This window comes from Heterodontus francisci, chromosome 36 (assembly GCF_036365525.1).
Source record: "Heterodontus francisci isolate sHetFra1 chromosome 36, sHetFra1.hap1, whole genome shotgun sequence".
Taxonomy (NCBI): Eukaryota; Metazoa; Chordata; class Chondrichthyes; order Heterodontiformes; family Heterodontidae; genus Heterodontus; species Heterodontus francisci.
In genome coordinates, this window is record NC_090406.1 from 11,192,336 (window position 1) to 11,206,656 (window position 14,321).

At 43.3% G+C, this 14,321-nt stretch overlaps 1 protein-coding gene across 1 annotated transcript; it reads right to left on the minus strand.

Annotated features, from left to right (window-relative positions):
* Nucleotides 1-4,258: 4,258 nt before the first annotated feature.
* LOC137351352 (WAP, Kazal, immunoglobulin, Kunitz and NTR domain-containing protein 1-like) lies at nucleotides 4,259-10,486 on the minus strand. Its single transcript, XM_068015795.1, has 2 exons — nucleotides 10,229-10,486; nucleotides 4,259-5,749 (listed from the first exon to the last, which is right to left on the minus strand). The coding sequence occupies exons 1-2, from the start codon at nucleotides 10,484-10,486 to the stop codon at nucleotides 4,259-4,261; spliced, it is 1,749 nt and encodes a 582-aa protein (XP_067871896.1).
* Between the last annotated feature and the right edge of the window lie 3,835 nt (nucleotides 10,487-14,321).

Below are 14,321 nucleotides of genomic sequence, written 5' to 3' on the forward strand. Positions count from 1 at the left end.
CACTGCAGTAAAATATCCCATGAGGAAAAGGGGGAGCAGTGACTGTGCCTTCCTTGATATCCCTCCAGGCCTGTCAGTCAAATCTTCCACTCTCCCAGTCCACACCTCAACCTAGCAGCTTGCAGCTTCCTGCACCTTGGGCCAACCCTGCCCAGATGTGGCACAGTCCAAGAGAAGTCTTTGTGGAACCAGGGAGTGGGGGGAACGGGGAACCTCCTGCCCTGTGCTGTGTCCCAAATGGTTCCTCCCTCCCTCCCCTCCCCCGGGCCCCTTTTTAACTAAGATAAGTTTCCTTTAAAGGTTTGAGGTTACAGTTTATTAATCCTTAGTTCCTCCCAAAGAGCGAGAAAGCTGGTGGTCGTTAATCCGGGCCTGTCTCTGGGAGAGGCCCTGCAGCTGCCGCCCCGCTCAGTGCAAAAGTGGGACCAGTATCTTCTTATTAAGATTATTTGAGGCCTACACTGGGTGTTTATGAAGCCCACCCACCAGCTCCATTCGATGTGCTGCCGACCCCTGTTCTAGGACTTCGGGCCGATGATCCCCATTCCTTCTAATTACTTTCGTTCCTGGTGATTTTAAAGATCTTGCTCCAAGCCTTTAAACTTATGTTTTAAAATAGCCTAGCCACTTGGTTATTTTAAAATACAAGTTTAAAGGCTTGGAGCAAGATAATTAAAATGACCACGGACCTCAAATTTTTACCATTGATAGGGGTGTCTGTGTACGGACACGTTGCCGACTTTGGGGCCACACAGAATGCACTGTTCCTATGATAATGTGCCAGTTAGTGCTGGCCTCAAGACAGAGATGCAGAGAGATGTTTTCAACTGCAGGTGAGACCACAACTCTCAACAATAAATACAAGACAGTCACTACTAAAACCAATAGGGAATTCAGCAGAAGCATCTTTACACAAAAAGTAGTTAGAATGTGGAACTTGCTACCACAGGGAGTAATTGAGGTGAATAACATAGATGCATTCAAGTGAAAGCTTGATAAACACACGAGGGAGAAAGGAATAGAAGGATATGATGATGGGGTTAAATGAAGAGGGGTGGGAGGAGGTGGGAGGAGGCTAGTATGGACCTGTTGGGCTGAATGGCCTGTTCCAGTGCTGTTAATACTTTATAGGTCTACTCCATGAATGAGCAAGATTGATAAACATGTCTGTTTCATTCTGGTTTTCCAGTGTAATTATATACTATATACTCCCTCTTTCACTGTGCTTCAATATTACACCAATTAAATATGTAATATTGTAGAAGGCACTTATTATGAATGTAGAAATACATATAAAACAATTAAGAACTCCCTCAAGGACCATGTAGAGTTTGCACTGACACTCCATCCAACTCATTTTATCTCTGAAGGGAGATCACCTATCACTCGCTGAGTAAAGACACTACTGAGCCATATAGAACATAAGGTTCCCAGGCTCAGTCTCCAGTCTCTGTGGAGTTAAGTGCTCTCAGTCCAGGTAAGACTTGAGATACTTCAGTTGGCCTCAGTGCCTCTTGTTAGGGAAGTGGGAAGAAAATCTGCCTGGCTTCCCATTACTGATTGGTAATGTCCGTTAAGGACAGAATTGGGTAAGACTGTGATACTCTTCATGGTCAAATGTCCAATCAATGTTAATTGTCAAGGCTTACATATTGAAGAGTACTAAGTTATATGAGGTACAGGTACTGCTGTGGCTCAGTTGGTGGCACTCATATCTCTGAGTCAGAAGGTTGTGGGTTTGAAGACTCACTTTGGAGACTTGAGCACAAAATCTCAATTAACAATCCAGTACTTCACTGTTGGAGATGCCATCTTTTAGAAGAAATGTCCAACCAAGGTCTTGCCTCAGATGAATGTAAAAAATCCCATGGCAATATTTGAAGAAGAGCACGGGTGGGGGACAGTTCTCCCCAGTATCCTAACCAACATTTATCCCTCAACCAACATCACTGAAACAGATTATCTTTTTTTGGGACTTACTACGTGCAAATTGGCTACCGCATTTCCTGTATTACATTGTAAAGTACCTTGGGAAGTACTGAGGTGGAGAAAAGTGCGATATAAATGCAAGTCTTTCTTTTCTTTCTCCTTGTGCTAGTGAGCCTTTACCTAAGTGTACAGGTACAATCACTGAGGGATAGTGAGGGAGAATTGCTCCTCCTCCCAAATTTTTGACATTGGATATCACCCTCTCTTATCCTTCCTCCAAATCCTGGAATTACCTGATGATCCCCCTACACCCCAAACCTTTTATACAAGGTCACACCTCTGCCTCAGTATAGATCTGTGCCTCCGGGAACGTTCAAAAAGAAAAGAATCTCTTCAGAGTGCTGAATAACCTGAGGATAAGGAGATAATTTCTGTGAGGCAACACTCTTGGAGCAAAGCCTCATTAAATGGCAATGCTAGTCTGCAAGTCAGACCACCTGTATAGGTTTTAATTCAGATTCTGAAAGGCCAGTGCCCATTAGCCAACTCCTGTTGTTCACACCGCTCACCTCAGCTCCCTTATCATGGCAGTGGATTCATAAATCCAGTCTTCCATGGGTCAATGAGCTTGATGTCTGGAGAATTTATTATATATATATATATATATATATATATATATATATATATATAAGCTTTTCACAACCTCAGGATGTCCCAAAGCACTTTACAGATAATGAAGTACTTTTGAAGTATAGGCACTGTTGTAATGCAGGAAATGTGGCAGCCAATTTGTGCACAGCAAGCTCCCACAGACAGCAATGTGATAATGACCAGATAATCTGTTTTCTAATGATGTTGGTTAAGGGATGGATATTCGACCCTGGTTTTCAAAATAGTGTTGTGATATCTTCTACATACACCTGAGAGGGCAGATAGGACCGCAGTTTAATGCCGCATCTGAAAGACGGTATGTCTGACCCTACAGCACTCCCTCAGAAATGGAGCCCAACTTAACCATGTCAACACTAGCAGCCAGTGTTTTGTTTTTCAGCATCTGAATTAAAACAATTCCAATATAAATGCATCTTCACATTACATTCAGCAGTGCTCAACCATGACCAATCGCATTCCCAGAACTCCATGCTCCAACAAGAGTGCAGCCACGATATTCCATAAAGTGTTTAATCATCTACGAGTATAATTATCCTTATTACCATCAATCTGAAGCATCACTCGCTTCATAAACAAGGCAGGAGCAAATACTTTGGCTGGGAGTCTAAACCACAAACCTACTGCTCTGTGGGAGAAAGAAATTTCTCTAACCTCCGGTTTTGCCTGAGACTTTCCAATTTTGTGCTCAACTCTTTCTAGTCCATTCAAGTGAAATAATTGGCTTGGATCTCCATTATCTGTTCCTCACAGTAATTTAAATCCCTTTACCTTGCCCTCTCTCATTCTGTGAGTCTCCTCATAACTTTTAAGTCCTAAAACCCATACTTGCTGTGCTTTTCACAGCTGCCACCAATGTACTATTACACACAATATCCCTCCAGAAGCTCCCAGTATGACTTCACTCAGAAAATCGTTCCACCATCTGAAGGGACCATTTATGCCCGGAAATGCTTTGTACCCTGGTTAAAGAAGAAAGAACTTGAATATATATCGCACTTTTCACAAATTCAGGATGTCCTAAAGTGCTAGAATCCATTCATCTCGATTGCTGTCTAGCGACATCTACTGCTGGAATGCCATTTCCAAGGCTAGTGATACAGCACAAGATATGGTGCCAAAAGCAACAGGACAGATCCAGATGCAACCGAGGGTATGAGTAGAAACAATTTTATGACTGGCAAGACTGACTGTTCCTTGACCAGACGGAGTTGCAGGAAAGTGAACTGATTATGGTGACAGCTTGTACAGTTCATAGCATTATACTTTACAGTGATCCGAACCTGTCAAACAGGAATTCACAGTAAAAACGTCAAATTTCCAAAATTCCCGTTAATTATGGGCAAATTCGCACTTATCATGGCGAGTTATGAAAAGCCTGTGAAGTCTCATCACGGCATGCCTTAACAATGCCATCTGGACTGCTGGCAAGGAAAGCTGCTGCAACGTCACAGAGTAAGGAAGTGCAACAGGGCAATGGGTCATTTGTGCACAGCCTAGCACCAATGGACACATTACATAACATATGTGACTTAAACATGAAAGGAAATAAAATAACTGTGGACGGAATGAAATATAAATAAAAATACAAGAGCATTTACCAACATCTTACATCTAAATCAGTAACTCATGATATAGCATTATCTGTGGGACATTCAGCTTAATCCTGAAAGCGATGTAAAAGTTCACAAGTCTTTTTCTCAATGATTTCGTACATTTTTTTAATGCGTTTGTCACTGACAGTCCGCACGTAGCTCTCAGCATCCAGCACTGCCATTCCATCATGGACATCGCCCATTATAAGGAGGGGTCCGCCTGTCAGGTTAATGTTTGGACATGGGCAATTCCAGTCCATGTTTATCATTATCACCTCCAAATGTTTGAAGTCAAAAAACTTAAGCCCCATTTTCTCATCCTTTAGCACTTCATCCAATGTGAATCTGGCAACTCCAGAGTCTTGTTCCTCAACAATCTCCGTCACCCTTCCCACAATAGCGTAGTCACTTCTGCAGAAGCTGGGAACTATCTTGTGACGAGGCTTGCACACTTTGCACTGTAGGTTTTTCGGAAAAGGGCAGGTTTCCTCACACACCTCCTTGCTCTCAAAATTATTCTTGTTCCCCTCACAGCCGCCGTATACAAAAGCATGGCACTGCTTCATCAGGGAGTTGTAAGCCCACCGAGCCTCCCACATCTTGCAAGGACCCTGCACAGCAGGAAAGGTGCAGATATTGACTGTCTCATTGATACAAGCCAATCTGCACTCTTCATACGTTTCAAACTGGTTCTTGCTCCCATCACAGCCTCCAAACATGAATGTTGAACACCTGCCCTTCTTGTGGTCATAGAACCATCTAACATGTTGGCGACCGCATTCTCTCATGTCTGGATCTTTAAAGCACTCTCCAGATGGTAAAGGCTGGGTTTTCCTGGGTGTGCTCTCTCCTGAATGTTCTCGTTTGATGACTGACAATGGGAAGTCTGCTCTCAGGAGCCCGGCAGCATTCCTTGCAGTGCACGTGTAGATCCCTGCATCCTCCTGCTGAGTGTTGTAAATAACCAGCTGACCAATATTGGTGACCACTACATTGGCATACATTTGGTCAGGTCTCATGATGATATTTTCACGGTAGTCACTCTGCTTCTCCCATGTGATGTCTGGCCTGGGACGTCCACTGACGTCGCAGTGAAAGCTCACTGTGCCTCCAATATAGACGGACTGGTGGAACGGGTTGGTGTAGAGAGCTGGAGGGATGGAATCTTCCAAGGAGGTTGTTGATGTTGGGTTTACTGTGGTTTCTAAAGGCTGGGGGCTGGTGTTGGGCCAGGTGATGTGATACCTGCAAGTCACCACGGTCAAGCTGATGCCTCTGATGCATGCTTCTGCGTCCATGTAACATTTATTGTAATAGGTCAAGCCATCTGAGGCGCAGGTGAAATTGGGTTCCTTCTCACACCTGTCCTTGCACTTACAGATGGGCTGTCCATCCCAGATATCACACTCCGAACCTTGCTGAGTGCACACAATCCTCTCACAAGTCGCCTCTTTGGGGAGATCCAAGGACGCTAAGCTGCCGTCTGCAAACCTTGCTGCTACACAGCTCTTCAGGCCACACACGTTGGTGCAGCATTTCTCAAAGTTCTGACAATCCTGAAATCAGCAAATGGACATAACAGTTACTGCCACGGAAACAGACTGATTACTGACCTCTGATAGATTCCTAGTGTTGCTTTCTCAGGAGGCACTTTGTAGATCTACTGAATCCTGTACAACATAGAACAAAACTGAATCACCGCACAGAGTTACGATAGTTTCATCAATATTGTTAACATAATTTAAATCATACGCAGTAATTTCCTATGTATCCGCACACAGGGGCATAGAAATTTGGGGCATAATATAGAGTAAAAGAATGAGGTTACTCAAGCGCAAGTTTGTTCTGCATGTAATTGCGCTGTGCTTGAAATTCCTTGCTCTTTTGTGCCTGTCTAACAATGCCTTCCTTCGATTGCATTTCAGCTTGTTAGCCTGGGGCAGAGCCATACACAAGGCTGTATATGACAAATGCCAAGTTGATAATAGCAGTAAGAACTAGGCTTGAATATAGAAAGTTCTGAGGGGAAATGAAAAAAGAAGTAAGAGCAGCAAAGGAAGAATATGAGAGACTGGCAGCTAACATTAAAGGGAATCCCAAAGTCTTCTACAGACATATAAATAGTCAAAGGCTGGTAAAAGAAGGAGTAGGGCCGATTAGGGACCAAAAAGAAAATTTACATCTGGAGGCAAAAGGCATTTCTGAGGAACTATATGAGTAGTTTGTATCTGCTTTTACCAAGGAAGAAGATACTGTAAAAGTCACAGTGAAAGAGGAAGCAGTTGATACACTGGATGGGCTAAAATTGAGAAAGAGGAGGTATTAGAAAGGCTGGCTGTGCTTAAAATTGATAAGCCATCAGGACTGGATGGGAAGCATCCAAGGTTACTGAAGGAAGTAAGGGAGAAAATTGTGGAGGCACTGGTCATAATTTTCCAATCTTTCTTAGATACAGGGGCAGAGCCAAAAGACTGGAGAATTGTAAATGTTACACCCTTGTTCAAAAAAAGGTGCAAGGATAAGCCCAGCAACTACAGACCAGTCAGTTTAACCTCAGTGGTGGGAAAAATTTTAGAAACGATAATCTGGGACAAAATTAACAATCACTTGGACAAATGTGGATTAATTAAGGAAAACCAGCACGGATTTGTTAAGAGAAAATTGTGTTTTACTGACTTGCTTGAGTTTTTTGATGAGATAACAGAGAGGGTTGATAAGGGCAATGTGGTTGATGTGGTGTACATGGACTTCCAAAGGCCTTTGATTAAGTGCCACATAACAGCCTTGTCAGCAATGTTAAAGCCCATGGAATAAATGAGACAGTGGCAGCATGGATATAAAGTTGACTGAGTGACAGGAAACAGAGTAGTTGTGAACAGTTGTTTTTTCGCCTGGAGAAAGTATATAATGGGGTTCCCCAGGGGTCAGTATTAGGAACACTGCTTTTCTTGATCTATATTAATGACTTAGACTTGGGTGTCTTGGGCACAATTCCAAAATTTGTGCATGACACAAACCTTGGAAGTATTGCGAACTGTGAGGAGGATAGTGATAAACTTCAAGAGGACATTGACAGGCTGGTAGAATGGGCGGACACATAACAGATGAAATATAATGCACAGAAGTACAAAGTGATCATTCTGGTAGGAAGAATAAGGAGAGGTGATATAAAACAAAGGATGCAATTCTAAAGGAGGTGCAGGAGCAAAGCAGGTAGATGTTAGTTAGTTAGTTAGTTAGAGATACAGCACTGAAACAGGCCCTTCGGCCCACCGAGTCTGTGCCGACCATCAACCACCCATTTATACTAATCCTACACTAATCCCATATTCCGACCACATCCCCACCTGTCCCTATATTTCCCTACCACCTACCTATACTAGGGACAATTTATAATGGCCAATTTACCTATCAACCTGCAACTCTTTTGGCATGTGGGAGGAAACCGGAGCACCCGGAGGAAACCCACGCAGACACAGGGAGAACTTGCAAACTCCACACAGGCAGTACCCACTGCTGGAGCTGTGAGGCTGCGGTGCTAACCACTGCGCCACTGTGCCACAAATCGTTGGAGGTGGCAGGGCAGATTGAGAAAGCGGTTAACAAAGCATATAGGATCTTAGGCTTTATAAATAGAGGCATAGAGTACAAAAGCAAGAAAGTTATGGTGAACCTTTATACACTGGTTCAGCCTCAAATGGAGTATTGTGTCCAATTTTGGGCACCACACTTTAGGAAGGATGTGAAAGCATTAGAGAGGGTGCAGAAAAGATTTATGAAAATGGTTTCAGGGATGAGGGACTTTAGTTACATGGATAGATTGGAGGAGCTGGGACTGTTCTCCTTAGAGAAGAGAAGGTTGAGAGGAGATTTGATAGAGGTGTTCAAAATCATGAGGAGTCTAGTCTGAGTAGTTAGGGAGAAACTGTTCCCATTGGCAGAACCAGATGACAGAGTTAAGGTTATTGGCAAAAGAACCAAAGGCGACATGAGGAAAAACTTTTTTTACGCAGCAAGTGGTTAAGATCTGGAATGCACTGCCTGACAGTGTGGTGGAGGCAGATTCAATCACAGCTTTCAAAGGGGAATTGGATGTTTATCTGAAGAGAAAAAAAATTGCAGGGCTATGGGGAAAGTGCAGGGGAGTGGGACTAGCTGAGTTGCTCTTACAGACAGCCAGTATGCACATGATGGGCCAAATGACCTCCTTCTCGATATGATCATTTTATGATTCAATGAACATCCTCCAGTTACTCCAGTTTAAAATGGCTGTAAAATTAAGCTCAGATTTTCAGATACAGCAGGAAGCAGTCATTTTTTCTGATGGTTTTATTGCTATTTTTGAGCAATATATAAAAATATATATATACATATGATCTCACTGAGGCCTATACTGTGTGATTTTTATTTCTTTGATTGCATTTTCATGGCATAATATAAATCACATTAAAAATTGAAGCGCTATCCTGATTGAATGCTGTGTCTAATAAGAATTAATAATAGTTGGATAGCTTGAAACTTAAATTTCCATACTTAAAAAAAGTTTTGTATTGTCTGAGTTCAGAACTTTCTTCAATCCTAATTGTCTCAGAACCAGTGTCTATTTAGTTTGCCTTCTACCATCCTGGTCCCATTCAATGATGATAGAAGCTGTGAACTAATCATAGCAATCAATCCCTATCAAAAAGTTTGCAACAAACCCAGACATAACACAAGGGAACTCCCAGTGCTCGCCAGCTTTGGGAACCACAGGTTCAAAGTCACCAGTTCTTCCCAAGCATGCCACATTTATCACCTGTCATTGTCTCAAATTAACTCATATACCATATCCCAAAATGTTATCCCCTGAAAAATACACCTACTTTGCATTTGAATGAATCAATGTGCAATTTCTCCTGTTAGTCATTTTCACCTTCCGGCATACGTGAATGAGATTAGCAGGAAATTTGGGTGTAACCAGGCATTGGCCAAATGGGTGCAAGAATAGGCGTAGTTTTGGGTGTTAAATATTGCAGGTAGCAATTTGTTATGAGCATGTTCAAGCAAGTGCAGCAAAACAGCATGGGGCAGGAAATACCCCCCCCCCCCCCCTCATACCTCCCCAAACCTCAGTGTGTAAATGCAATGTGGGGCTCAGCCACTACGAGCACAAAGGCTTCAGGTTAGACTTGAGGTATCTGATCTGGGACCAGGCAGCAAGTGAGGTGCTGCAAATTGGTTTTGGCCCACCTGGGAGGAAGGGAGAGAAATGCTCAGCCAAGTTTCCTGTTACGGCTTGACCCATGTTAGAAAGTGTGGGCAGTGAGTGGGGTTGGGAACAGGTCCAACTAGCTAAAGCAATGGGGTTAAATTGAGCGTCGAGCTCATCTGTAACCAAACATAAAGCGATGAGTTCAAGCAAGAGGGAGCAAAATCCCCATTTGCAGGAGGATTTCACTGCCCATGACAGCAAGAACAATGGGTCAATTTATTAAACTCTATAGATGTCTAGTCTACTGGGGCTATTCCCCTCCCAATACTATACTGCAGGGAATAACATTCGCAAAAAAAAAAGTCATTCCCCAATGCGATTTCAATTAGAAGTTTCACAAGAGAAAATTTAAGATTCAGCCAGAGAAAGGGTAGCGTTTGGCGATATCCGCATTTGTTCTGCTGGCTAAAAAATGACTTTGAAATCCTGATGCTCCTAAAAAAGATTGTGTCTCTAGTCACAGAATCTGTCAGGTTAAGGATACCAAAATACCATTTCGAGATAGGGGGAAACAGCAGACAAAGGGAAAGCATGTGCTCAGTGACTGAGGCTGAAACTTGACGCTCTTGTCAGTTTCTCACACACAACAAAAAAAATAAAGACAGCCAAAAGAACCTGGTTTCGTGGAAGAAAGTCGAAATTCGGAGTTCGGGACAAGTGATTCTTACCTACACAGTGAATAAGAAATTTGCTCCCCCGCCCTGCCTCTTCCCCTTGTGATCATTAATTACCACTTTGATGAGAGCAAGTACAATTTCAGGACAGATGTCTATTTTTTTTCTACCTCGTCGGCGTTGCATTCCCTCTCGCAGGTGCTCTGTGCATCCACCCAGAGGTTGGGGTTCAGCTGGTTTGGACAGGCGCCGGGGTAAGAGAGCTTTCCTCGGGGCAGACTGGTGCCTCCAGCCAGTCTCAGTAAGCCCAGCACAATCACCAGTGTCCTGGGCTGGATTCGGGCTGCTCTGGGTTTCCTTTCAAGCAACAATCCCAATCCACTTCTGCAGCACTTTAGGAAATAAACACCGTGCAAAAACACCAGCATTTTTTTTCTCGGTTTTGTCTTAAATCCAGTTTTTAAAAAAAGTTCCCCCGCCCTTCAAAACGTAAAAAAAAAATTAAATAAAAGTAGTTTACCAAGAGAATTGAAAGTTAACGATGAGGCAGTTAAAAAGGGCCCTTCATTGGGTAATGGGGCATAAAGGACAGTCTGTAACCTGAGCAGACTTGATTCACATGGTGGAAGTGGGAGGTGGCTGTCTCAACATCAAAAACTTTTTTTTTGACCCAGACCACAGCCCCCGTCTGGTCAAGGCAACTGGGCATATATGATCTGGGGAACCCAGCACTTCAAACAGGAGCTTTTAGCCAAACAAACGATAGCTGGGATAATGGGGGAGAGATCAGTGTAACATGACAATAAGTTTGGAACTTAAATGCAAAGGTGTGGCTATTTTAAATCTGTAGCAAAACTTTAAAAAAATGAGGCGTTTCTTCACTTGAGTGAGGAGGGAAGCCTAATAGAGGCCTTTAAGGGTATGGCAACATTAGATTCAGGAAATGTTTTTTTTCAGACACAACACTGTCTGAAGTTAAGGGTGTCAAAAGAAAATATTTTTCCTAAGTAAGAGAGTGACAGAAACGGCAAGTCATAACCAGCAAACAGATTTTTTTTCCCCAAAATATACTTTATTCATTAAAAAAATTGCAAAAAATACATTACAAAACAGTTCAAATTTCACATTTTGGAAAATAATCAGATTCCTTCGTTACAGAACATGAGTTGCCTCAGAACTCTTTCCATTCCATTTTATATGCAATGTACATTTGCATTACACAGCAAAAACATTTTTGGTGCATACAGCCCAAGGGGTTTTACACAGGTTCCAGCCCCTTGGTTATACTGTGGCGCCTTATACAGTGGTCTTTCCCCATTGAGCCTTAACAGCGGCTGCTCCAAGCTTTAGTGCGTCCCTTAGCACATAGTCCTGGACCTTTAGAGTGTGCCAGTCTGCAACACTAAGTCGTGGACAACTCTTTGCACTGGAAGACCAGCAAGTTTCGGGCAGACCAAACAGCGTCTTTCACCGAGCTGATTAGCAGCCAACAGAAAACGTGACAACTTCTTATAAACATTCTTTTGGGCCTCCTTATCTCGAGAGACAATGGATACGCGCCTGGAGGTGGTCAGTGGTTTGTGAAGCAGCGCCTGGAGTGGCTATAAAGGCCAATTCTGGAGTGACAGGCTCTTCCACAGGTGCTGCAGAGAAATTTGTTTGTTGGGGCTGTTGCACAGTTGGCTCTCCCCTTGCGCCTCTGTCTTTTTTCCTGCCAACTACTAAGTCTCTACGACTCGCCACAATTTAGCCCTGTCTTTATGGCTGCCCGCCAGCTCTGGCGAATGCTGGCAACTGACTCCCACTGACTCCCAACTGACTCTTATAAACATAGGGCTGGATAAATTCTTGTAGGTTTAGTTTAGTTTAGTTTAGAGATACCGCACTGAAACAGGCCCTTCGGCCCACCGAGTCTGTGCCGACCATCAACCACCCATTTATATACTAATCCTACACTAATCCCATATTCCTACCACATCCCCACCTGTCCTTATATTTCCCTACCACCTACCTATACTAGGGACAATTTATAATGGCCAATTTACCTATCAACCCGCAAGTCTTTGGCATATGGGAGGAAACCAGAGCACCCGGAGGAAACCCACGCAGACACAGGGAGAACTTGCAAACTCCACACAGGCAGTACCCAGAATTGAACCCGGGTCACTGGAGCTGTGAGGCTGCGGTGCTAACCACTGCACCACTGTGCCGCCCCGTGAACGGGGATTAGGGACCATTAGTTCCAGGACTGGTAAGGTAACTGAGGGGGGAGTTTGGAAGGATAAATTGAGGCCTCCTGCCCAAACATTACAACTATTTTGCCTTTGATCAAATTCTTCAGGGACTAGTCAATTTAACAAACATTTTACTTTTAGGCACCCTGCAATAGAGTAGCTACAGCTGAATTATTGAGATGAAATATGCCCCATTGTTCAGTTGTGCATTTAGTAGAGGATCGACACCAACAATGCTGCTTTTGTTAATCATGTATCTTTTTCTCCCATCCGCCCTGGAAATACTGCCTCTTCCTTGAGTACAATCTGTTTGCTTTTAATTTCTACACTGTTGTTAATGCTGTCGTTAGTCCAGGTGGGACAGCACACCATAGAATTTCTCTCAAACTCATTACCCACTTCATTCCCACAAGAAATGTAACCCCTCAAGGTTAAGCTTTCAGCCAGCAGAAGGCAAATTGCTTCACTATCATAGTAGCATAGCAAATAGAACAATGTGTTGAATGCTTCTCATATTGTTATGTAGTTGCACTGTTAGTAAATATATACACTGACACAATGAGGTAACTTGCGATTTGTTGCTCCTGTTTGGTACCAAACTGCAACTCAGGTATAATCTCCATCACTAAAACAGCCTATTTCCACTTTGTAACATTGCCCGACTTCGCGACTGCCTCAGCTCATCTGCTGCTACAGCCCTTGTTACAGACAGGTGGTAAGGGGTGCGGGTAGTTCCCACTGTTCACCTCCCGACTGACTGCAATCGTGTATTGTTTAAAATGATGAGTTGGCCCCTGAGTGTTTTACTTGCCAAATGAACAGACAGTGACAGGTTTTCTTGTAGGTTTAAAACAGAAGATTAACTAGTTACTGAACAATATTCATTCCCTGAAATGTTTGCAACACCACTCACACACGCATTCACTCTCACATGTACTCTGTGGATAAGACAGAAGGTAAAGGATAAGAGTTCAAGCCGTGGTAGGTGTTTGTGGTTTATGGTAAACCTGTTGAATCTTCTAAGTCAGATGGTCTCTTTTAAAGGTGCAGACCTGGGTGTTTGTAGTCTTGAACTTGTTGAGATGTTGTATATTTCTGGTGGTTAAGATTTCAGACTGGAGGTGGCAGTCACTTTCAGTTCTCTGCTGCACCAAGTTGGAGTGTAGAATTTGCAACAGGGCTTCTTCTTGTTTGGGCTGGATCTTTCCACAGCCCCTAGCTGGACTGTCTTCTGTGAGGTTGCTGTGATCACTCTGTCTCTCTCTCGAGAGGGTTACCTTTTAAGGTCAAAATCCATTAAATTAGAGTTTCTGTCAGTTGACACATGGCCTTCTCCACTGGTGTGACCACAAATGGACCAGGATGTGGAATCCATGGCTACCTATTAATGTTTGGATGAATATCATTCTGTTATGATGTGTCTACTTCACATCCGCTTGTCTCAGAAGAAATCCATTCAATTTAGGAATGTCTCTTAATGGTTCGAGGATGGATGTAGTTGACACCTCTTGGACTGGACTGTATCCTTTTGTCCTTTCGAGACAGTGAGACAGTTTGAATACACAGGCCAGGTCATCTGGCCTTCGGCAGCCATCTTGCCACTTTTTTAAAGGAAAAGTCAATTTCAAGTCCAAATTGAATAAAGTTTGTATCTTAAAGTAAGAATAATATATGTCTTTACTGGGCTTGCCACCTTCAATCATGCCTTTGTTATTTAACGATTGACTATTCCAACACTCTCCTAGCTGGCCTCCCACATTCTACCCTCCATAAACTTGAGGTCATCCAAACCTCTGTTGTCCATGTCCTTACTCATGCCAAGTTCTGTTCACTCATCACCCCCATGCTCGCTGACCTACCTTGGCTCCTGGTCAAGTAGCATCTTGATTTTAAAATTCTCATCCTTGTTTTCAAGTCCCTCCATGGCCTCGCCTCTTCCTATCTCTGTAATCCCCTCCAACCCGACAACCCTCCAAGATATGGCCTCTTGAGCATCCCAGAATTTAATGGCTCCACCATTGGTGGCCGT